The sequence below is a fragment of the Amblyomma mixtum genome, chromosome 6 (genome assembly GCF_055824585.1).
Source record: "Amblyomma mixtum isolate Tamu chromosome 6, ASM5582458v1, whole genome shotgun sequence".
Classification (NCBI taxonomy): domain Eukaryota; kingdom Metazoa; phylum Arthropoda; class Arachnida; order Ixodida; family Ixodidae; genus Amblyomma; species Amblyomma mixtum.
Genome location: NC_143017.1, coordinates 41,948,684 through 41,974,784, shown reverse-complemented (window position 1 = coordinate 41,974,784; position 26,101 = coordinate 41,948,684). Strand labels below are relative to the sequence as shown.

Sequence of the window (26,101 nt, the reverse complement as noted above, 5' to 3'; positions counted from 1 at the left end):
GGACCATGTCGGGAGCTTTACGTTTTTTTGTTTTTTTTTACTGCAAAAGCCTTCGTGGGAGCCTCACAGAACTGTCGTTTAGCCAATGCCGAAACAAAGGAAGGTTGAAAACCTGTGGGCTTAGTTTAAATTAAAAATTTGTGTTTAAATTTACCTCGTAAACTTTTTAATTTTTTTATTCTGCTGATAGAAGAATGTGTTTTAGAAGTTGGTTTACGCACCCTCGTTTTGAGACAAGGATGCAATACAAAGAGGACTTTGTTTTGGTAGGTTGGAATAAAGTTTGCAAACAGGCTAACTTAAAAATTTTTTAAATTCTCAGCTACGAGCAATGACGGCTATTGCCGAATGCTTTAGGTGAATTAGGGCACTTAACTGGGCTGGTTGGTTCTTTGATCGAGACCCAACAACTAGCGCAAGAAAATGGCACAGACCGTATAGACGTGACTGGGCACACACTTCAAGTTAGTTGGAGCAGAGCTTAGTCACTTTTTGCCTGCTAAAAAGGTGTTTTACGGAAGGCGTTGAATCTGACATCAGAGGATGTGAAGGAGCGAAACTTCAGGGACACATTTTAAACGGCGCGTACAGCAAAGTACGCGACACAGGGACATAAGGTATGCTTCACCTGTGCACTCGTTGTTCCGTGTTCTTCCCTTGGTGAGCCCCACTTATTACAAGCCGCAGTGACCCATACCGTCAGCAAAAGTGCCACGATTTCCTAAGCTTCTCGTCAAGACATTTCTATGGAGTTCTAACGCCGCAGCAACACAGGATATAGTGGCACCATTAAAATGATGAAACCGTAAAGCTTTCTCCGCACATTTAGTTTTCGGAATGCATCGTAATTTATTTATTGCTTTTTTTTCTTCTTTAGGTCACCGTGTACATCGATGAAGTAAGTACCAGAATTACTGTTTTTCAGTGGTAATACATGGTTACGGAGTGTGAATCTTTTTACATTTTTTTCCCAAAGGGATGAAATTGTTTAGGCTGCGATAACGTACAGCGTTCATTAAGAGTGATACTTATGCTTTCGATTTAATGTGGCGAATAATATAGAGCCGTTATCTGAAGACGCAGCGACGCACCTTTAAATGAAGTATTCATGTTTGCCTAGAAATACACACCCAGGAACCCAACTGGAGGTAACGGTTTGCCAAGAGTGACAAAACATAGGTTTTCTGCGCAAGAAAACCTTTACTCTAGGGCCAAAGCTCTTCATGAAATCAGTATTCACTACCAAATTTCTTTCACCAATTTTCATTTTCCTGATAGCGAAATATAAGCGCAATAAGAATAAATACAGATTGAGGTCCTGTTTTTGTCACGGAATCGTGCTTTGACAATAAATCTTCAAATATTGACATGAAGTACATGCCCTTATACTATGTCGGCTAACGGCTCCAACTCTGCACCTTTATGGAAAGCCATCTTTGTTCACTGGTTAGACACAAAGTGGACAAATAATTTGTTTACCTTCAAAAGTTTACGGCATATTTACATGGACCCACCTTGTTTCAGAAGTATTTAACTTATTCGGCTGTTGTCGATCAAAAACATGTGCACTCGCGAATGGTTACTTTGTCATTAGGGCATTAAAGTGTCAATTTTTCTTCAGAGAAGAGCACTTGCCGACATAAACAAATCGTGTGGCAAATTAGAGCCGACAAACTTGTGACTGTTTTAAGTTTACTACGCACAGATGAATGGTTCTGCTACGATTTTTTAAATTGGTCGTTCATCTTGATTCACATGAGAAATCCACGCTATTAAGAAAGGAAAGAAGAAGAAAAAAGCGAGAGAATATGAAAACAAGATTAACGGAAAAGATCGGCAGCATAGCACAAAAGCAGAACGTTTGTGGCCATTACATTATTTAACACGCCGATGTAAAAAACATGACAAGGAAGACGTGACACTACACAGTTGAAAAATTTCACTGAAAGAAAAAAATTTAAACATAAAAGACACCCACTGGAGACTAGGCTTACGGCAGAGCGCAAACCTACTACTGAATTTTTTGGCTAAAAAGTAGTAGGTTACGTAGGCAGTGATAAAAAAAGCCCTGTAAAGAGGGACTGCACATCAAGCCTGTGTTCATGCCATGCGAAACGCAGCCTAAATTGTTTTCCAAATTACGGAAAGAAGCTGGTCTTTCACAGACTGCAGAACGACAGGATTTCTGGATGTGGTACGCCTTCAACAGCCCACGTGCATCTACGCTCCTGCGTCTGCCTAAAGTCAGGATACTCTTAAGGGTACCTTGCTGAACTTCCAATGGAATGCAGTGAGCGAGCAAGTTCGCTCGTCCATGTTAAGTCGATAACTCATGTTTCCTTGAGTGGTCACTAAAACAGCAACCTGCATGGCCTATCTAGAAAATTTCGGTGCTTCTCGCATCTCGCTTCTCGCAAAGAGAAGTAATACAGCGTTTCGCTGCACATGCGCACAGACATGACTTGCACTCTCTCTTTTAAGGTTTTTTTTTTTTTACCACTACCTACATAAGCTGCTAACTTCAAGACGATATGACCAGTTCTAAGCGTGCGCTCGTCTTGTGAACCTCGTATACGTGTGTGTCTTTCAGAAGTCATGAATCAACTCGCCCAGCAGTAAATACTTCTAAAACACAAAAGAAAACATATACGTTTTTATCTTGACAATTGACAATGACAATTGTGAAACTTGTCTCAAAGAAGTAAGATTTTAAATGTAACATATAATAACTCTACTGACATTACGGATGCTCTTACCAAGCAATTTAACTTTTCTAAGTGTTTACAGAACGTAATCACTTTACCTTCCTTGCCGCGTTGCTCTCGATATCTTACTGACGTCATACATCTGCTAAAGAAGTTCTAGTCGCGAAATCACTCGGAACATTAGGTGAAGGATCAAATTCTTTAATCCTGCTGAAGTTAATACAATTTCCGAGGACACATCATTGACTATGGCCATTTAATTTCAGAAAATATTCAAAGCATATTTTTTCCAGATTTTCTTAAGGCTGGTAAAATAATTTAATTTTGGAAACAAGCCATCGTCACTGCAACAGTAATCAGACTCCGATCTGCAATCTTTCTTCTTCAGCGAAGTAAGTTAGGAGCTTTTTGGAACGGGAAAATGAATTACCTCACTGCAGTTAACATTTTTAGCTCCTCAATAGTATGGCTTCTGACTGGGTTGTTCCACCTGATATTTGTCACTAAAAATGTCAAACAAGCCACTGACAATGCTTGGGTTGTTACAGCCATCTTATTCCATCTAACAAAAGCTTTCGACACACCGACACAAATAATCGCTGCACACTTGTTCATAGAGTTGAATCATTTGTATTTTCTGGTCCATCCCTTGAGTTCACCCTCAGTTACACAAGTAACTGATATGACACCCTGCTCTTATAAATTATACTCTTTCTACCTCCCGGCTCTAATGAAAGATGTAAAGAAACATACTAGGCCTGTTACTCTTCTTAGTGTTTAATAATGATCTACATCATGCACTGATTCACACAAAATTTGTGTTATATGCGGACGACTCAACCCTTTACACTAGCCTCTAATCCACCACCACATAGTACAAACATAATATAGACCTAAATCACATTAGCCACTGGTGCAAAAACAACAACTTTCATGTTATTTCACTCTCCTCTGGCAATTTTAAATGTTCTGCGATCACTTGCACTTGATAAACGTGATATGCCTGTCTCGGAAACTTTCAAATTTCTGGGCGTCATTACAATCATTCACTTGGTCTCATCGCCAGGTTCAATAGATCACGTGAAGGCGGTGAAGTACATCAAAATACCGTCACGATGTGCTAACTAGCAGGCTGGTTAACTATTATTCAATACTTAACTTTCTAACTTTTACATTTAGGCTCCTTAATTATTGATATACCGGGTGTACCAGCGAGCAATTTCAAAATTCCCGAAAATATTAGGTTCAGTATAGCAAAAAAATAGGTGTAGGATCAGGCTTTCTGTCCCAGCGTACACAATTTGCTGCCAAATTTCTCTCTCATTATCCCGGTAATTAATGAAAACCCGCTGAATAACATTTTAATTATCGTAGTCAGGTGGTTAGTCCCAATTGGGAGTTTGATTCCGTGAACAAGACGATGTCGTATCAGTTTTGGAAACAAAGAAAAACTCAATTTTTAGAGCCCTGTACCGGGAAGAAATCCGACGCTTTTTCTCGAACGCGACCGAAACTGACCGCGCGAGGAGCGCCGGAAGTATGGCGTAAGCGAAGCGGCCGCTGGTGACGTGTAATGAATGCCGCGTCCAATTCGAAACTTGTGTGCTAACTTTGTCGCTAGAGAACCTTGGCGCTCGGCTTAGACAGTGGCCGGTGTTATCGACTGCTTAGTCGCTTCGTGTAAGGAAAATTATAGTCATCGTCAGTTACAGGAAAGTTGATTTTGGGAACACTGATAAGCCCACCTGGCGCTCTGCCTGTCTGGTTCACTCCGGAAAGTGTTTTTTTTTATTTTTTATTTTTTCACTACCTTCGTGAAAGGGATAAAGGTACTCTTCTCTGACAATATGTAGATTACTGTTTAATGTTAAATAGTGCCGGTATATCGATATACATTGCATTATTTCTGTCAAGCGTTTTTTTTTTATGCGGTATTGGCGTGATTGCTAGAATAAGAGAATGACTTCATAGATGAAAATATTCAAACTGTAAACATTTCAATTTTAGCGCTAAGGTGCTCCGTACCGGCTGGCTCAATACGGTTGCCGTTTGCTGGATCAGACTCGTCCGGTTCTGTTAGAAGTGCTAGTATTTAATTAGGAAACCGTGTCCGGAGATGTCTAGCACTTGCTAGTTGTATGACAAACAAACCGTTGTATAACAGTTGTATAACAAACAAACTGGAGTGTCTATGAGGGCTTGCAGCCCCCCCGTGGACACTGCAGGAAAGAACTAGTATATGGGATGAAAACAAGCCGTTTCCACATCACATGTTCAAAATGCTTGCCGTCCATTGCGATGCATAGTAGAATCTGGTCTTTGATGGAATTCACAATAGAAATGACCATCTATCGGGGAATCTTTTCAACTGATATCTTGATACGCTCCTTCAGGTCTTCGAGGTTCGCTGGCTGCGTATTGAAAACTTCGTTCTTAACTTATCCCCAGAGGAAGGTATCGAGTGGTGACAAATCAGGCGAACTTGGAGGCCATGCTTTTGTCCCCCCCTCCGTCGAATCCAATGGTTGGGAGAAATGTGCTCTCCCGGAATTCCACCGCGGAACGAAAAAAAAATGTGGCGGGGCTCCGTCATGCTGAAACCACATTTCTTTCAACGCGGCCAGTGGTAGTACTGAGTAAATTGACAGACGGCGCCTTTTAGGACTCTGTCTGCGTGCTTTTCCCCAGTGAGATATCCGTCGATGAGGTAAGCCCGAGAATTCGGCATTCATATATTACGAACAAACAAACCGTCTTACTTGGCGCTTGTGCTGACGTAGCCAATGTGGGTTCTTGTCGCATCAATAATGCGCATTCTGCAAGTCGACATTGGAGTCCGTTCAAAATTAGGTCTCGTCTGTTCAAAGTACTTTGCGCAGGAATTCCGGGTCTCCATTCCATTTAATTTGGCACCACTTCCTTAAATCGAGCTGTTTCTGTTGAGGACACACATGATAAGTGTGGTAGCAGTGTCTTGATTGTGATCTCCACAAGGATGCTGAACTGGGCAAGTTGGAGACGATGCATGTTTGTCCCGTTCTTCTTTTGCGCTGGTTTTTCCAAACATGTGACCTCCAAACTGATGCCGTGCTGGCTCCGTACACATTGGCGATTTCCCTGACACTTTCTACTGGCCTGACAGAAACATACGCGAGGACATCAATGTCGAAATCATCCCTTGCGCTCCCCGGTTTCTTCATTTTCTGAACATGAACTGATCCAGTAGACTTAAATCGTTTAAATATCGATACGAATGTGGGACGAGTCCGCACACAACGACCAGGATGTTAAGCTGCATACAGTCTGAATGCCAGCACCGCGTCCATTTGCGCGCTGACATAAGCGATCACAAGGTCCACCTCATCGGTAGCGGAATATTGGGATTGCGCTGGCGTGGCCATTCCCACAGTTCACACACTGCGGTACGTGATTTTAATGCTAGGCAGCAATTCCATACATTCAAGTGATTTAAACACTGGCACTGCAATGGCCTTGTCACACGCGCACCTCTAAGACAATCACCTAAAATGAAAATTGTAATCTATGCAATGCAATCTCTGCAAGCCATTGGGAAACTGAAGGTAACGCACGCTACCACAACCGTAAGAACAACTGCCCGATAGCACACAACAACTGCCACGCACGCTCTCTTTGCGGCGCTTGGAAAGCTTTTCTTTTTCGGACGTAGTTTCTGATGCGCAGCAATTATAAGAAAACAGATGATCAACCTAGTCAGTAAATGAATTCATGATTGCGCACAAAAAGGAGCCCGTCCGGCAGCCATACCAGAAGTGGCGCGCGCACACACACACAAAGAGCGCCTGCAGATGTGCCCATCAGGGCTCTGAAAATCGACGTTCCTGTTACTGACGATGACTATAATTTTCCTTATTCAGGTACACGAAGCAGTCGATAACGCCTGCCGCGATCGAAGCATAGCGCCGAGCTTCTCTAGCGAGGAAAGTTAGCACACGCTTTTCGAATTGGGCGCTGCATTCATTACGACACGTCACCAGCGGACGCTTCGCTTAGGCCATACTTCCGGCGCTCCTCGCGCTCTCAGTTTCGGTCGCGTGCGGCAAAAAGCGCCGGATTTCTTCGCGCTGCAGGGTTCTAGAAATTGAGTTTTTTTTCGTTACCAAAAACTAATGTGAAATCGTTTTGTTCACAGCATCAAACTCCCAACTGGGACTAACAACCCAGCTACGATCATTAAAAAGTTTATAGTTCATTACTGGCTTTTTCTTATTTACCTAGATAACTAGAGAGGTTTTGCAGCATATTCTGTACACCGGGGCAGTGAGTGTGATCCTACAGCTATATTTTGCCTTACTGAACTCGATATTTTAAGAACTTTTGAAACTGTTCCCTGAAACACCAGGTATATCTATATCACTTTTAGAATTTCGTAAACGCGTTTACCCTCGATGATGAGGCCGGAAAAAGTTTGGCTATTACAACGAGTTACGAGCACTGAAGAGGTTGGTTTGCCTGCAAGCATTTTGAGAGCGCATGTATTTTGGCGCGATGTAGCGAAATATTACTGGGCCACAGCGCCTAGGGTAACCGCGTTTTGGAAATTCTTAAAACTGTTGTAGATACAACTTGCTTGCGATGCGCTACACGCAAAGTCTAACAGTAATAGTTCGCTAATCACTATTAGTTAAACAGCCTGCTGGTTAGCACATCTGAGCATATGTACTGCAGCACTCGCAATGCAATGACGAAAAAAGCGCTCATCTAACTCAAAAAGCCTATTTTTAGAAACTGTGCAGAGTCTTAGGAGAAACAGACTATATATTATTTTGTTCTTTTTTTAATTAGACGATTTATTGGTACCGTTGCTTTCTTGTAGCTTGTAATTTTTATGTTACTTACTTGATGCAAAGCTTCCCATTTTAAAAATAAAGAGGCACCGACCAAAAAGGTGTAGTCAATATGACAGACGTTTGGGCTTCCACACGGAAGCCTTGTTCACTATTCATGGGAACCCTGTTCACTATTCACATGTATTCACACGACCAGACGAGATTTCGTCAAACCTTGGATTTCAAAGCTTCCCATTGTTCGCGATTTTACTTGCTTCGTTTTAGCAGGCCTCCCGACAGTCGGTTACAATGAAATCTTCTTTTGTGCTAATTTTTTTATTCAGGATTACTGTACAGAAAATGAATAAACTTGAACTAAAAAAATTGTAAACCATCAAATACATTATTTTAAAATGTTCTGAAGTGGCGGTCTGTGAACATCTCCCCTTATTCTTATTCTTACGTTTGCCATGTTCTGCTTGATTAATAAAGACATCACCATGATTCATCTGGCTCGGACCTTATCTATTCGCACTAATTGAACGTGTTGTTTGTTAGCAAATACTCTTGCAACAAATGTTGTCCAGCTTTTCACCCGAGGCGCTTGCATGTAAATTAGTTAAGTACGGCCTTCAGACTCGACATAGGTGAACAAACTTGCGACACTGTGCGGAAATTTTTTTCGATAGAGATCTCTTTGTAGCAGTACAAAGCATCTCTCTTTTTCAGGGCAGGGATGACTTTCGTCTTTTTTCTACCGAACAATTTGACGGAACGCGCACGACTACGACGCAAAGCTTTCTCGCTACCAACCTGCAACCCTGGGGATACTACGAAGTACGCCTGGAAGGTTGCACCAAAGAAAACTGCAGCAAAGCTGTGAAAACAACGTTGCGCACTCCACCGCAGGGTAAGCATAATATGTTAAAACTTAAGGGCAGGTCGAAGAGCTTTTGCTACTGCATTTCGAAGCCATATACTGATATTTAGAGCATCAGCAAGGTTAGCTGGAGTGTGTGATGCATGCAGAAAATGTTAGTGGCTGCTCCATTTATCATTGTTGCAGTGAGGCAGTTTGCCCACCGGAGCACTGGAAATTATAGTCCTTACTTCTAATCAATATTTCATACAGTTTAGAACAAAGACGTTTTTGCTCGTGAACTTCGAAAGCTATGTTAGCAAGTCGCCGAATCTGCCGTTACTCTATTCGAAACGAAACCCATATCTTTCTTATAGCTATCCCGAAACCGTCCATCACCCGCGCCGAAGCCACGGGTACAAGCTCCTTCGAGTTGGCCTGGCTCTTTCCTCCTCGTGACGTACGCCTTTTCAACGGCTTCCGGGTGCGGTACTGCCCTACAAACGTAACTGGATGTGTCTTGGCTTACACCAAGGAGAAGAAACTAACCGTTAGCGGGCTAAAACCTGAAAGCACAGTGAGAGTCGAAGTGCAGGCCGTGTTTATTGACTCGGCCGGAAAGGAAGTGTTGGGACCACAAGCGACATCGTCAGTCACAACGTGGACTAACCGTGAGTATATTTGCGTTCATCTGCAACATGCCGTTAATGAACGCACTTTTTTTCTTCGGAACATTTCATTAATCCCGTGCATGAAAGAACAAAGCAGATTCACAAAAACGCTGCAAGTATTATTAGAGTATATACGATGCATTTGTGGTGTAAATCAGAGCTGAAAACTTTACTTAGCCCAATTTCACTTCTGGAATTGGAGTGATTCACAAAAACGAGAATCTTTCGGTGGCAGTAAACTGCAAAATGTTTTGCAAATATTCAATGTTTTGCCCTTGCCGATTCTTTTGCCTGGAAATTTCATGCAGTCGATAAGAGCTGTCGAACAAAAGGAGCAAACTAGCAGCGAGCTAGGGTTGACCATCTTGTGTTTTTATTTTTCGAGGTGAAATATCACTTTCCCCATGTCAGCATAAACCATGGTTCGTTGTGCGAGGGCATGCTAGTTTATGCGATGCTTACTATTCGGCTCACGCAGGTGTCTACCTAAACCATTCTAGAGAAAACGTGGACTGAGTGCAATCTTTATTCGACTTTAGCCTGCGGCACTTAGGCTCGAGTTTGAAAGGCAGAGTGAGCTGTTAAATATATGCATTCCTTCATTTCACCATAACCTTTTTCCGTTACTCGTCATACTTTGCACACCGCCGTGGTGGCTCAGCGGTTATGGGCGTCGGCTGCTGGAACGAAAGATGCGGGTTCGATCCCGGCAGCAGCGGACGAATTTCGATGGAGGCGAAATTCTAAAGGCTCGTGTACTGTGCGTTGTCAGCGCACGTGAAAGAACACCACGTGGTCGAAATTTCCGGAGCCCTTCACTGCGGCGTCTCTCACAGCCTGAGCCACTTTGGGACGTTAAACCCCATAAGCAAGGTGTGTTTCCGGTGGATTTGGTTGAGGTGCATCTTGAGAAAAAGCAGCGCTTGCAAACAAAAGACAACAACAAGTACACAAAACTGCGCTGGCTAACAATATTATTTCAGAAGCCAGCCATAAATCAAACCATCTTCATACATTGCGCTTTTCATTAATTTTGACTGATGTGTGAAAGAGTCATCCTTTCGATTTCACAACGATTATGGTTACCTCCACGCACTAATTTGTTGTTTGAATCAATACTTTCAAGGTGGTACGTCGCTATTGTAAGCGCAAGATGCTACAAGTGGCTAGATAAAGATCATTTTGTAGCCCAGCAATCCTTCCAGCCGATTTACATGAACATCCACATAACACGTTGAGCGGTATCAAAGACCACTCATTGCAGAATTCGGAGCCACAGATGGCGATTTTTTTTTGTTTTGCGGCATTGTTAGATAAGTCCGAGACGGTAAAGTGACAAGTCTGTTTTTTTTTTACAACGCTGAAGATATGAAGAAAAGCCAACGGTTATATTTAAAAAAAAAATAGCGGTATTGCTACCTTCTCGCTGCAGTTCCGGTGGTTGATATTGAAAAGGGGATCAACATTCAAGATGACATCAGCACATGTTTTCTCTACTGGAGGTGCACGAACAGCAGCGTAGACTACCTAGAGGTAAGTAAACTAAACGAAAGGAGGCCAACCAGGGGAGAAAAACTTTGAAAGATAATACGTGTCTCAAACGTCTTTTGTGCTCTAAAGTCGCCTTTTTACACTAGGAGGTTTGTCAACCAATAATAATTTCAACCTTTACGTGTACGAATTGTATTCAAAAGTTCAAGCAGAAGAGTTCGTTGTAATGTTTAATTCAACAACACCACTGCACACAAGGTCATATATAATTTTTTCTAATAACCCAACAGTTGTTAGTCAGCGCTCTTTTCGGCTTTTTTCTGTGGCCTTTGTTTAAATAGCGATAATTGCACACGCTGTACTTTACCAACTAGCCCAATACACACTTCTGCGGACATCGTACGCTTTTTAAGGTTATAACTAGAACCAGATTTAAAGCACGACGTGGTATAAATGTTTGGAAAGATGCAATTGATATTATCATGACATGTATTTTCTTTCTAGTTCTTACACCTGGCCGTTTTTTCGAGAAAAATGGTATGGTTTTGGTTTATGGGGTTTAACGTCCCAAAGCGACTAAGGCTATGAGAGACGCCGTAGTGAAGGGCTCCGGAAATTTCGACCACCTGGGGTTCTTTAACGTGCACTGACATCGCACAGCACACGGGCCTCTAGAATTTCTCCTCCAAAGAAACTCAACCGCCGCGGCCGGGATCGAACCCGCGTCTTTCGGGTCAGCAGCCGAGCACCAGTGGCTATGGTGCTCGGCTGCTGACCCGAAAGACGCGGGTTCGATCCCGGCCTTGTAAAACTAGAGAAGTTTAGCCAGGCTTGGGGATGCAGTAAACATGAAATGTTTTCCTGTAGATCTGATTGCAGTTATTTTACGCTATCGTGATGTTAAGTCCGACATGCTTGCGATTTTCCCGTCTCTTGCACTCTCGACTGAGCAGCACTAGATTTGAAGGTGCCAGTGTGGTGCACATATTTCCCCACAGACCAAAGCAGCTTTCTCTGTTTTCTTCTGAGATGGCAACGCAGGCATAAGGACACTATTTGACGAAACACCGCGGGGGTGAGGTTATCGTGTTAGCGTGTTATTTTGGACGGACAGCCGCGCTGAGAAAATGCCATGATTTCTGCCCTTCCCACGAGGGAGTGAGTATAAGGCAGTGCGGCGCAAAAACGGAGAGATATAGCGCGCGCGTAATAAAAAAACACTTCTGTATTGACCTGGTTCATGGCATTGCTTTCTGACCTGTGAAGTCATTCATTTTTGTACGGCGAAGCAGCTGATGCCTCTTTTTTTAGTTTCTGGAGAGAGCACGATGGTGTAGATGCAATAGCGGGAAGACGGTAATAGAGGAGGTGGTTAGGCGAGACTAGTGTGGCGGGAGGTAGGGGGTTGCTCTTGAATGGAAAGCAAACACTCGTGGTTTACAGAGCCTCACACATAGAACATGTTACTGGCAAATTGCCTATATAAACGGTTTTGGCTTACCTATTGCATGAACGTGCGTAACTAAAATAGAAAGCGCAGCGATGATTGGTCGTTATGCAGTTTTACGCACGGGTATCCTTGCTCAGTGGTGAAACGTCTTGCCATCTATAGAACAAGGAGCAGCGCAAGAAATGGCAAGGCGAACAAATGTTCGTCGATGGGAACTAAAAGAGCACCTACGGTAGCTTGAACTGCGCAACTCTGACGTTGCGACACACTCTGCGGCGCAGTCACCTTCACTCGAAGGCTGTTAGAGCCGTGGCTGTCGGCTGGTCGGCAATAAATAATGTACGACGTAGATAGACGAGCCGCGTGATGAGAAGCGGCCGCTCAGTGATGCACGAGCTCATTTGAGTAAGCCTGGTCTCGGGATCTGGAAGACGTGTGGTACCGACCCCTCTTGCGTCCGCGCTTTACATGCTCGTACTGAGGAATAAGCGAGGTGGCCAGTACAAGTGTTCACTCTGCGGCGGCTACGCCAAAGCCGTCCGTCCTTGCCGCCAAAACGAGGAACTGTTGCCTTCAGGCCGTTGCCGATACCTCGAGAGCTGGACTGAAAGGTCGCTTGCGGAATGTAGCTATCGTAGCTGTCGTCCATTTCAGCTTAAGTTGATAAGAGAAAGAAGAAAGGATTGCGAAGATTGCTAGGCATATGTTGTTTTGCACATGCCATTATTTATGTCTCTTTACCAATGTTTCCTGTGTGCATGACGATTCTGCATGCCAATGGGGTCAAATTAAAACACAGCTGTTCTGATTTTCACTAGGCTTAGAGCGAGGCGTAGTGAATATTAAGTATGTGTGAAATTTAGAGTGAGGTGAAGTGCTTTATAATGCATTACCGTTTCAAGTATAAACTTTGATGTTATATGAAGAAGCGAATGTTCTCTCTATAAAGCATAGATGAACTTGAGCAATGCTGATCTCTTATAAGATCTTATAGCGCAGAGGAAACCCTAGCCGCCTCAGTTATCCCAAATGCAAATTGTGGAAAGCGGACCCTAATAGCCGTGCATCCATACTGAAAAATTTTATTTTGTTGCGGAAATATTTTTCCCGTTCTTTCAAGACAATGTTTTCAAACATTAGGGAAGGGCTGCCGTTCTCTTTGCTTTAGATACCCGCAGAAGCCTGCGAAAATTGCAGCACTTCACTTTGTAGAATTATCTGGGTTAAGCAGTGCCTTAAGATCTCCGGCATACTTGATAAAATGCATAAGTCAGTGCGTTCCGCAAAAAGAACATAGTTGCCCTCGAGCTCTTGCCAATTATAGCGTGAAGTGTGCGAAGGACAACATGAGCCAATGGAACGTAAAATTGATGGCCCGCACTGCGCAAAAAAACCAGTCCAACGGACGGCGCGGGGCCTCCGGTGTCTTTGGAAGGGATGCACTGAAGGGAAGCAGTACTGGAAAAGGGAGTTGTGGTTTTCTAGCGCTGTTCTAGGCCTTTTACTCAAGATAAAGTAACCGGCTCGTCTCGGCGCCCTTCTTGCATGGTAGACGTGTTGACCCTGAGTGCGAAATGCTATTTCATTTTCCTCGGTTACGTTCTTGTTCCCTTTGTTCTGTTAAGAAATGCTTCCTGATATGAGAAAGCTTGCAAGTGGTTTTTTGTGAGCTTCCTTTTCAACAGGTAGCTTTAGGTGGAGGTCGACCTCAGATTTCTTCACGAGGCGCCCTTGCTTCAAACAGGTGGTCAATCACGGAAAACAAGACACAAGCGGTTGCAACGTGTAGTACTTGGCAAAACCCTGAGCATTGATGCTCATCAATTTTGTTGAATTTCAACATCAATAAAGTACAGCCTTTGTCAAAAGTAACCAGGCTGCATGATTTGCTTCTAGCACGTACAGTGGAGCCCTTACAGCTTCCTTGAAGCTCAAATGGTCGTTAAAGGTAAAGAATGGGGGTCTTCTTACCTTCCAACACCTTTCTTTCTTTAGGAAAGTCACAAGGGCTCCACTACACAAGCTAGAAGCAAACCATGCAGCCTGGTTACTTTTTACAAAGACGGTACATTGTAAAACTCAGTCTAAATTCAGATAATTTTCAAAGTGGTTCTGGGAAAAGGTAATCAAAAAGAACTTTTTATGCTACGTAAGGGAATTTTCAGTTCTGTCATGGAGCATCACATGGCCTGGGTCCGCATAAGTGGCGCTGCGATGATTATTTTTGTCTGATTTTATTCTTTGCTCGTAGAACACAGGGTCATGCACTCGCATTGATCTCCGTTGAAGGCATTGTGATGGAATCATTGCCACTTGTCTTCGTGCTGCTTTCTGAACACATGCATTGCGTTTAACACATTTCCTGAAGAGAGGACAGCCACTTCCAGTCTCACTCTCGGGAAGAATGAATTCCAATGGCTAAATCTTTCTGGTTGAACATTCTTCTATGGCGTTCGTTTTTCATTTGCAGTACAGGTTCAATCAGAATGAACCGTGGAGGACGTGCAACACATCCTCCAACTGCGATGTGACCGTGAAGTACGGGCGCACTGCAGCGCATACAAGTGGCTACGTGAGAGTGACTCACACCGACAAATCGCTCTACTTTGCATCCCTTCGGGGCTGCAATCGATACGGGTGCGGAGAAGGACGCACTATGCGAGTCGGTTCGCCAGTAACAGGTAACTGTCACAGAATTTTCAGAACGTATGTCGTAATTTTTTCTCTCTCTTTTATTCTCAAGCTTGAACAATGCGCCACAAGTACAGGTGAGGGGCACACAGGTACTGTCCTGAAAAATCGGCTTCAGTCTTACGTGTGTTCTCCGAAGTGTCGCTGTCCTCAAGAAAAAAAAAAGCTAGGAAGTTCGAACATATCATTGTACTATTGTTTGAAAAGCAAGTATGGCGTAATTACTCGCGTAATAAACGCCTTCCCCGCCCCCCCCCCCCCCCCCCCAAAAAAAAAAATTGCAAATTTGGGGACATGTTCATTGGAGGGGGTAAAATATAAAAAAAAACAGACAGGCGATTAAAATACTCGGTAATGCTAAATTTCAGCGCAGTTCTTCATACGCCACCTGCCACGTGCGGCGTGTGGCGTGTTACGCAGCTAGTCACGTCCCGGGAGCTTTCAGCGAAAGCCGCCTTCTACGGCTCTCGCCGTTGCAGGCGTTGTTTCTCTCTGCTACTTCCTGCCAGCAAGCCCTCTGTCACACACCGTGAATCGCCAACTGCCAGCTGGCGTCCTACACTGGCGACGCCAGCTGAGACGCGGAACGCGGGGACGGGCGCTTAAGAGCGGCGCTATAAAATTTGAATCCGTAACAATACGACAAAAAGTAGGTTGGTGGAATAAGCCATTTCCCAGTACGGAGTATTTAAAAAGAAACAAAATGCTCCCTTCAGCACAGTTTCCGTGGTAGAGAGTATAGTTCACAAAGTTTATCTTAAATTTATATGTGTAACTCCCATGGCCCTGTAACGCTTTCTACAGTGGCAGCCACCAGAGTTCACTCTAGCAAAACTCTCAGCATTCAGTGGGTAGCACAAGCGCAACAAGTCTCTACAATGCTTAATAAAGCAAATGGAGCCGAGAGGCCTTTTAACGCTAAAGCGTTAAAGCCCCTTCCCCAGAAAATCTGATGTCGCCGTTGTGGGCTTCAGCGTTGTGAGCGAATAATCACGCGCATGGGTCTGGTAGGTCGTCGCCAGAGAACAATATAGAAATCAGGTGTGCCACCAAGGTTACATGATCTTGCGGCGTCATCACAACCGGTCTACCGGATCAAAAAATTATTTATTTCCTTGTAAGTGTGCATATTAATAATCAGCCCCTTAAGCATCATTGGTTGTGAGCGCGGCTGGGCAGTACAGCTTCGCTGCACCAGGGCAGAGCCATGCTTGAAATAAACATAATATTGGGAGCACATAGCATTCGAAACAGAAACGCAGATTACGAAATAGAGCGCTCACATGTAGTGAAAAGGGAGGCTGGACACAAGTACTCGGACATAGCGACATAGAGCATATCCACAAGATTAAATTTTCAACTTTACACAACAAACAGGAGAGCTCACTTCTAGAAAATATTTTTCAACGTTATACATAAAACAAGAGAAGAGACTTTTACCAATAAATATTTTATCAGTTGAGCAGCAGAGGCAAATCATGTGGCTTCATTCATCTGATTTCACAAATGACCGTATAAATTTCTTAATTTGTCAGACAGAGGTGAGCCTGGCATCAATTTCAAATTTCTTAAAACTTGCTGGTGCACAAAAGGTGCGGGTTCTCAATCCGCCATGAGTGTTCACACGAGGAATAATGCATTTCTCTGGGGGGCAAGACGGCAGTGTTTTATGTTTTTGAGCTTGAAAAAAAACAGAAAAGTAATGATCATTTTAGCATCAAGTAAAAAAACTTTCTCCATGATAAAGATATCAAAACCTTGCTTGCTAAGTAATACACGTTCACTACGAAACTGTGTTCCGTATGACAGACTAGAAGCATTTTTTTTAGAATTTTATATTCGGCAAACTTCTCTCTGTGGTAAATAGCAATAAATGAATGGTTGATCACTGGGCAAGAGCAGCCGGGGCCACACAATGCCCACTGCTTAGAGAAGCTTCCATCGAAGGGCAATGGGTCATCGTTTAACCACTACACAACTGCGCCAGGAGGAGTACGAGGACATCATGATGTCTACGAATGCGAAGTAGATATTCACCTTCCACATAAATGGGAATTAACCCATTACGCAATCGTGTCACACCCTTAAGGCGGAACGTAAGAGTTTCATGCAATTTTTGCTTTCAGGCGTGGCAAATTTTGTGCTCGAATTCCTTCCAGAATGTACTTATTACCTCTTCATCTTGTATGGAGGGATATAGCAGCCTGGATATTCTAAAACTCTGGTTTATATGCTTCCTTATATGCTTCCTCGTTCCTAGAAGAGTGCCTGTTAGCATTAAAATCAGCAGCGATTGCGTGCAAAATATGCAGTGCATTAGTTACGCGAGAGAGAGAGAATGAACTTTTATTGCGAAAAAAGGAGGCCGAAGCGGATTGGGTGAGGGGTCCTAGGTCCAGGACTACAGTAGCTTATGCCGACACTTTGCCGATGGCGACTAGAACCTGCTGGTCTCCCAAGATGGCGCTGGCGAGCGTCACTTCACACTGCTTCAGAGCCGTGTTGGGTGGCTTTAAATGGTTTAGTTTAATTATCCATGCGCAGACAAAGGATGGGAAAAGAGGTGGTCTTTATGACATACGTGACGGAACCCAGCCATCACCGAAACCTAGGAGCATGGGGGGTATCTGCTTCGGTGTTTTTTATTATAAATTAAGTGTTAATATTTAGTGTCTTAAAAATAACTGACAAGAAAGCAGAACAAAAACATCCGCATGTTGCCGGAGAAACCAAAGCCCACGACCTCAGAATTTCGCATGTCCATGCAATGTGGTTGTATGTGGGAAGATCACTACAGCAGGCACATGCATCGGCGTATACTTTTGGGTGCGTGCGTTGCAGGCGGTGGAAATGAACTAGAGTGCACTTTTTGATTGGTAAAGTAGGATATGCCTGCGCTCATTACGCGGACACATTCATTGCTTGGCTGAATATGGTATATTTACGGCAGCAGTCTCTACAATAGAGGTCATGCAAAGCAATAACAAACCGTTGTTGCCTGCATAATTTTCAAACAGTTGTCAGCGTCCAACAAAACGTGCATTTCATGAGTAACAACCTGAGTCAAGCATTCGTTACGCACAGGGTGGCTGTTTTTTTCGAAGAAATAGGTTTTTAGGCTATCTTGCCGGCACCGCGTTCATAATACCCCATGTAAACTTTCTCTGCGTTTGGCACCAGCGCCCTACCTACCTAACGCAGTCCCTGTATGAATCGCATTGATAGCTCGTATTGCCTTACCATGCTGCCTGCCTATCTGACCGTATAAGGACCGTAGGTGTTTCTGCATGTCAAACCAAAACGGGGAAGAACGAGATACAGCGATTGACGCCTCTATTCTGGATGTCAGGTGGGTTGGATTGTTTTGAAGACGCGCGTGATCACGTGTGTGGCAGCTTGCACATTCTCGTAATGCGAAGAGTATGTATGTTTGACATGCTTCTATTCTTCCCAGCGATAAGCTATGGCGAGCTTATTCCAGCAAGAATCCATGCTTAGGTGTACGCAACTGTCGTATATTTAGGCACATATTCATGATGCAGGCGAGTGTTGGCGTAAAGTTTTATTAGCCATATAGTTCTACATTCTAGGAAAAAATGCGTCGCCTGCAATTCGCGCTCATACTGCAAATAGCATTTAGAGAAATCCATGTTTTCAGGTCCATCCTCGATAACAGGGGTAACAGTCTCCCCTAAAGGACGTACTGCGATGCTTCAATGGGACCATTCTGGTCCGCGCGGCTATGTCGGAGTTGAAGTCCGGTGGACCTGCAAAGGCGACAAGGCACTTGAATACAACAGGGAGAGATTGGCCGGCCCCTACAGACTTATCAAGACGATGAAGATGCAGATTGATGGTGAGACGCAAGAATATTTAATTGTCCCGTGTCCATGTCATGTCTGTCTTTTCTAGATATTCTACATGAATATATCCATTTGATTGCCAGACGAGGATAACTGTTTGGTAATGAAAAATAATTTGCACGTGCGTCATGGTATACTCTGTTTTCTACGAGCTTTGTTGTATTTAATAATGCGAAATTCTACTAAGTGTTGTCTAATCCCGTATATATATATGTTCACTTTTATGGGTTGAAATTTTTATATGTTCAAATGTGTTTTTTTTTGTAATTAAAAGCTGTTTTCCTGTCTATCTTTTCTTTTTATTAAGTGTGCACTGAAATGCCGATTTGTGCTACCTGGGGCAGGAGCCTCTGTCAGGCTATGAACCTTTAGCTGCTGCTCCTTTTTTCTCTGTTGTGAGAAAATAAAAATGAAAGAAAGAAATCACTTCTTGACAACCCGAGTTAATTTGTCCTTCAGGTAGTTTGTACTCTTTAATTTTCGGAAGTTCGATAAAACCGCGCCATTTAATGTATCTTTACAGTGAAGGAAAGATGATTCATCTCACCCGTTGCATGCTATAGTGACGTATCGAGGCGGAGTAGCAATTCATGTGGCAGAAACTATGGGGGACAGAGACGTGGCTGTGATCAAATTTCCGCAAATTATCTTATATGCAGTACTTTGAAATTTAAACAAGAAAAAAAAGCAGAAGGTATACTAAGAAAGGCGCGCTAATAAAACCCACAGTCCCTGAAGTAAAATAACTCGATTGCTTACAGCTTTTTCAGATCACTGACTGTGACAGTTCTGCATCCAATTTCTTGCTCTCCTTCTTAGTGCTTAGTTTTAATGCCCAAATGCAGTCTTGGCACCCGCATAGGGCTACCCATGATCGGGTCAGGATTTTTTAACCCGATCATGGTTTCAGTACTGTAGAATCCTAGTAAATATGCGGTTTGGTGCCAAGATCTGGCCGTCAGCATTCCTCATATACTCATATGACTTCAACATTATAAATGCGAAAATGTCGCATGTGTTTGAACAGATCTCACAGTGAGCCCCGCCGCAGTGGCTCAGTGGTTGCGACGCTCAGCTGCTGACCTGAAAGAAGCGGGTTCGATCCCGGCCAAGGCAGCCGAATTTCGATGGAGCCGAAATTTTAGAGGCCCGTGTACTGAGCGATGTCAGTGGACGTTAAAGAACCCTAGGTGATCGAAATATCCGGAGCCCTTCACTGCAACGCCCCTCATAGCCTGAGTCGTTTTGGGACTTTAAACCCCAATAAACCAAACCAATCATGGAAACATGTGACTGAACTACATGCTTACTACCAATCTTGGCCACAACGTCATTTTTCATTACAGGTGACGAATGCATTCAGGGTATTAAATATTTTTGCACTCTAAACTTTCACATTCCAATATGATGGACTAGACAAGAACCGTCACGCCTTTGTACAAACACGATGAACTCCTGTAGCAAAGAAGAGAACAGAAAGAAGGGAATACCGTTCGTGCAGCACTATTTGTCACATATGGTCAGTGGGGCTATAGCTTGACTTAACGACATCGAGAAAGTGATCATGCACAGCCACTAAACAAGGTCTCAAGCTGATTTTCTACGTTTTCTGCTTAAACACGACGACGTTGGTCTCTATTATTATCGGACTAAGCAAGTCCACGGCAGGACAAAGGCTTCTCCCATTGATTTCCAATAAACCATAATTGTCCTCGCATGCTTCCCATTCACCTCTACAGTAATGACGCTCTGCCAACACATTCTACGGTTCCGTTCCTATTAACTCCACATTATTATTACAGAGAAGCGTCGGTTATATTTAATTGACATACATGCCGTCTTCAGCCTGTTTTTTTTATTGATTTCACCTAGGATGTACTGGCACGCTTTTGTTCCTTGCCGACTTTGCCCTCATCCTGTCCCTTGACGTCATTTTCGCTTCTTTTAGCTCGCTGCGTGGTCCACAGCATAATTTCAGTCCATTTCTATACTCCCCAAATTTTTCTCCCTGTCTGGGCACTTGAAAGTTCCTGCTATGATTATTTGCAGCATTAGTGACAATGAGAGTTTTACGCCGCGCTGCGGCACTGCCGCACTGCAGTGCAGTGGAAGGATGATGAACTCGATGTGCGCGAGACTGTGGTGGAACCCGCCTGACGCTGACCGTTCAATGACGTCCCCGATGCCCGCTTGTAAATAAACCCGTTCCTGCCGTCGCAACATCGCACCACTTGGTGGGAGGCCTGTATGTGTTACCTCGACAATGTTATCATTTGCGGAAATACCTTTCGCGAGCATAACGAAAGACTAGATATGGTGCTGGCTTGCTTCGCACGGGCTGTACTGGATTTGAACTCCAAGAAATGCCACTTTGATGAACGGCAAACATTTGTCCTCGGGTTTCTTGTCGACAAGGATGGTATCCGGCCGGGCCCACAGAAGATCGCTGCCGCACGGAAGTTCTCACAACCATACTTTCTAACACACCTTAGAAGCTTTATGGGCCCCTGCACCTATTTCCGCCACTTAGTCCCAGGTTTCGCCCGACTCGTTCGTCGCTTGAATTCCCTCCTTCACAAACCCGCCCAGTTCGTATGGTCGTCTGCCTATGAGTCTGCCTTCCAGCAGCTGAAGTTTTTCCTTACTTCTCCGCCTGTTTTGCGCCCCTTCACCCCGGCGGCGCGAACAGAGCTCCGCACCGACGCCAGCGTTGTGGGCGTCGGCACAGTACTTATACAACTCCACAACGGCGCCCAGCACGTGGTCGCATACGCAAGACGCACTTTGACGAAGTCGGAAGGCAAGTACACCATGACGGAAGTCTAGTGACTCACGGTTGTCTTTGCTGTGCAAAAGTTTCGACCATATCTACATGGACGTCACTTCAAGACTGTTACAGACCATCACTCGTTGTGTTCGCTTGTTGGCCTCCGCGATTCTTCTGGTCGACTCGATCGCTGGGCCTTGCGCCTAGAAAAATATGACTCTACTGTGGCGTATAAAAGCGGTAGCCGCTATTCTGGTGCCGACTGTTTGTCCCGCTTCCCTCTACCAGAAACGGCAAGTGGAGAAGAATACTTCTATGACTGTTTATCATCAGTCTCTGCGAGTTAGCCAGCCTTGCGACTTTTGAGCACTAACACAAGGATCCTTGTCTTCAACCGTTGCTTGATCAAGCCCGTACGTTTGCTTCTTTAACGCCGTTCATTATAACGGAGGGCATGCTCTTTAAGAATGACTATTCTTAAAGTCGTGGGTTCGGATCTCACCGGCAGCATGTGGTTGTTTTTTCTTCTGCTTTTCTAATCAATTAGCTTTAAGCGATAACACATTCAGTAATATTATAAATTGATTAACACCACAAAAAAATAAAAGAATTAAAAATCCCCTGTGCCCCTTGGTTTCTGTAGCTGTTGGCTTTTCTCATATGTATAACGAGCCCCTCATCCCCTTTCCTTATTCTGAGGAGGGCGCATGTCTGCACTTGCTGGTCCCTACCAGTCTTCGTGGCGTTGTCCTGCATGCCATGCATGACGATGTTTCTGCCGGACATCAAGGGTTTTCTCGTACGCTCCGCAGGACGCGGCAACGCTTTTAATTGCCTGGCCTTTATAAAACAACTCAGCAGTGCGTTGCAGGCTGTCTGCAGTATCAACGCTTTAAGCATCGCACTGCCTTGCCCGCTGACTTGTTGCAGTCAATCAGACCACCCCACACCCATTTTGAGAAGATCGGGGTCGACTTGCTTGGTCCGCTTCCTAAGTCTACCACGGGCCAAAGCTGGATAATAGTTTGCCTCGACTACTTCCCTCGCTACGTGGAGACAGCTGCTCTCGTGTCCGCTAATGCAACAGACGTCTCGTCCTTTTTGCTACACTCGGTGATCCTTCGCCACGATGCTCCTCGTGTCATAATGAGCTACTGTGGGTGCCAGTTCACTGCCGATGTCGTGGAAGAACTCCTACGGCTGTGCAACTGTGACTATCGTCATTCGATGTCCTATCATCCGGAAACGAATATCCTGATGCAGGGCATCAACCGCACCCTCACGAACATGTCCATGTATGCAACGGCCGACCATAAAAACTGCGACACCGTGCTACCGTTTGTAACATACGCTTACAACACTGGGACACACGACGTCCCTGGATACTCCCCGTTCTTTCTGCTCTACGCGCGCATACCACGCACCTTTCTGGGCATGATTCTTCCCTTTTCTGAACATCGTGATCCGTCCCTTTCGCAGACCCTTTGCCGTGCGGAGGAAGCACGGTGACTAGCTCGCCTCCGAACGCTCAAGACACAAGTTCGCAACAAGGGCCGTTACGACAGTGGACACATTGGGGTTACGCATGAGCCCGGTGACCACGTTTGCCTCTGGACTCTACTGCGTCGACGGGAACTCTGCCAGAAATTCCTCGCAAAGTACTGCGGCCCTTTTGCTGTTCTCGATCGCATCAGTGACGTCAAGTACACAATCGCCAAAGTCACCCCAGGCAATGGCCGCTCTCGCAAAGTACAGGTTGTTCACGCAGCTTATCTCAAACGCTGCCATCACAACGCTGACTACCTCGCTCGAGGACGAGCTTCGACTACCCTGGCGAAGTGTTACGCTGCGTTGCGGCGCTGCCGCACTGCATTGCACTGGAAAGAAGGTGATGAACCCGATGTGCGCAAGACTGTGGTGGAGCCCGTTTGAGGCTAGGCGTTCAGTGACGTCCCCGATCCCCGCTTGTAAATAAACCCGTTCCCGTCCTCGTAACTTCTTACGCCGCGCTGCGGCGCAGCGTAACAATATGTTGCTGTTAGTAATCCGACGGTACCTCTCAAGTCAACTGCACTCCATTCCTAATCTCCTAGCTTTCGCCGCTACTTTTCCGGCACTGCGGTCATCGCAGGACCCATGTGGATGTACTTGGTTTCGGCTTTCAACGCTTCATTGACTATTGTAATCTGTTGTTGCCTTTTCGGACTCTTTAAACGTAACCTAAATTTTATTTACGCACCGTTGTGCTTAACCACCCAGCCACCGCCATTCTCCAGAACCACTAACACCCCGCACAACCCAAACATCCGACTCCGCCTGCCGCCAACTTGGCCGGTTGGATCGCTGCAAAATTTTATCCTCTCACACAAAAACACGCGTGTGTATGTATGCTCGTACGCGCACATATACACACAGAGAGACCACGGTTTCTTTGACGAAGCAGCGGGCTTTGAACTGCCACCTCTAACGCGGTTGGTGCTAGGAAAGTAGCTGGGATAGTTTAGGAAACATCAGCTCTAACCAGCCGCCGCCGCCGAGGTGACACTGATGACGGCTCTCACCGAATATTTTAACTAGGCCGGAGCCTAGCTTCTGCGATATTTTTTTCGTATCAACTGCCTTCAGTTTTGCGTTGAAAGGGCAGAATCTCATAATTTCCTTTTTCACGGAACAGCTGTTACAGGGACCTTGTTCGCGATGACCGTCACTAACTAGTCGCCGGCAGCAGTGGGTAATTCGGTTATTTGCCGAGTATAACGAAGTTGTCAGCACGCGCCAGCACACGTTACACAAAACGAACACTGGAACCGGCTAAAAATTCATTCTTTTGGGTGAACCTACTAAGAGTGAGGCAAGACTGCCAACGCTGGCAGTGCAGTTTGGTGTACGACATGTCTTACTCATACCGAGAGGTCTTTCGATCTATGAAGCTAGTAGTGCCGAAAAGAAATGACCAACACGTCAAAATGCCGGTGACACGCAGATGGGCTCGGCCTCTTGAACTGCGCAAACCGGATTGCCCATTGTACACCATTGAAGCCTCAAAGCCTCGAAGAGCAGGAATGATGATAAGAAGCCGATAGTGAAGGGTAATAAGGATCAAGCATTAAGGGAAGAGTATCGTATCGGACACCCGGGACCCTGCACGTGGCGTTCGTGAGGGCTCTCTTAAACACCACCCAAGCTGCAGCAGGAAAAACAGAGCCGTGTGGGCTACCGAACCAGCAGCTGGTCATCGTTTGAAGGAGCCCGAGCATTGCCCACAGATGACAGCCGCTTACGCGCGTGAAGCTTGGACGCGACAACACGCGGATGCTTTGGTCGTCCCTCGGCTGTTGACGGGGTGGTACCTGGCGACGGAGCGACGCAGTGTTCACCTCTTCACACTAAGGCAAAGTTGCACATATACGACGAGATGTGTGCGCGGAGACCCACTGCTGGATTTTATTAGAATAAGCCCTTTTATATCATTAGAAAACCCAATTGTTTATATGTTTTTCTATAAGGAGGAAAAAACAAAACCTGATACCACCATTGTCGAAGCATAAGATGTAGTGCTTCCTAGAAAGACGTATTTAATTCCTGGCCTTAGAGCCCTCTCACCTGTCTTCTTCATTGAGCATGTTTCCCTTTCTTGTTTCTGTTATGTTCCAGGAAGCCTATTTTTGCGGAAGCAACAAATGTGCTGAATTGCGCACATCGTTCTAGATGAGCTCCTTTCTACCATATGCTCAGTGGTGTGGGGGAAGTCTCATCAACCGCTTTATTAGAAATGAATCGGACACAATATTAATTGTGCACGGCCACGGCAGCAATGGGTCGCATTACTCGCTGCTTCGCCGAATGCGCGTCTTGGTGAAGTAGTGGGCTTGCGCCACTGCCGAACTCATGTGGAGAGTGTTCATTCAGGATTTAGGAGTCGGACAGCGCTGGTCTACTATGGGCGTGCGTATGCTAGCGCATGCGCTTGCAGGCCAGAAAGGCGACTGTTAATGACACACACATTTTGTTTCCTAACAAAAAAGTGAATAATGATTCTTAACGAATATTTTTTGCCAAATTTGAGCCAAGAAATGACTTCAAAGGTATGGAGTGCCATCGAAAGAATATTTTCTGAAATTTTCCGGGATTAGCCTCTGTTGTGAAGCAATATTTCGGAATTAGCCCTAGTTGTGAAGCAATATCTAGTGCTTTCAGAGTGGGCAGTGAACGGGACGCGTGCGTTTTTCTTGAAGTAGATACTTGCACACTGGTTCCGAATTTCCATCGCAAAATTTCGTTTTTTGCGCAGCTTTGAATATGGTTTTCACTAATTCGACTGTTTGATGCTTTCTGATTGACGTCGCAGATCTGCCAACTGATGCCCGGGATTGCCAGTTCTACGTGTCACCATTCGAGTTAAGTGATAAGTCAAGACATTTCGGCTTACCTGTGCAAGCTGCTGTGAGGGAAAGTCCCCAGGAGCAATAAAACTATGATGTCCAGAGTCCGCTCTCACTCACTCCTTCCGCTTGACTCTCTTTGTAGCTGCAAGTAATAGCATCCAATAATCAAAGGTACGTACAGTCTTTGCCAAAAGTAACCCGGCACAGGTGGTTTGTTTCTTGGCAGCGTAGCAAAGCACTCATGGCAGCCCTTAAGCTCTGATTCTGTGTAATGAAAGGTGAGGCCTTGTCCTTACATTCTGGCACCATTCGGTCCTTAGGGCTGCTGTAAATGCTCCGTCATACGTTTGAGAAGCAAGAACCTGTTGCTCGGTTACTTTTGGCAGAGGGGGTACATGCCTGAAGTATGCA

General features: G+C 44.9%; 1 protein-coding gene across 1 annotated transcript in view; it reads left to right on the top strand.

The window, feature by feature from the left end:
* The window catches only part of LOC149338829 (uncharacterized), a 34,909-nt gene extending 9,117 nt beyond the window's left edge, over window positions 1-25,792 (top strand). The window contains exons 4-10 of the mRNA XM_089550372.1: window positions 878-898; window positions 8,243-8,423; window positions 8,750-9,043; window positions 10,476-10,576; window positions 14,455-14,665; window positions 18,334-18,531; window positions 25,654-25,792. Of these exons, the coding sequence (XP_089406498.1) occupies window positions 878-898; window positions 8,243-8,423; window positions 8,750-9,043; window positions 10,476-10,576; window positions 14,455-14,665; window positions 18,334-18,531; window positions 25,654-25,775 (1,128 nt within the window). The 3' untranslated portion in view covers window positions 25,776-25,792. The remainder of the gene's footprint in view (window positions 1-877; window positions 899-8,242; window positions 8,424-8,749; window positions 9,044-10,475; window positions 10,577-14,454; window positions 14,666-18,333; window positions 18,532-25,653) is intronic.
* Window positions 25,793-26,101: the final 309 nt, after the last annotated feature.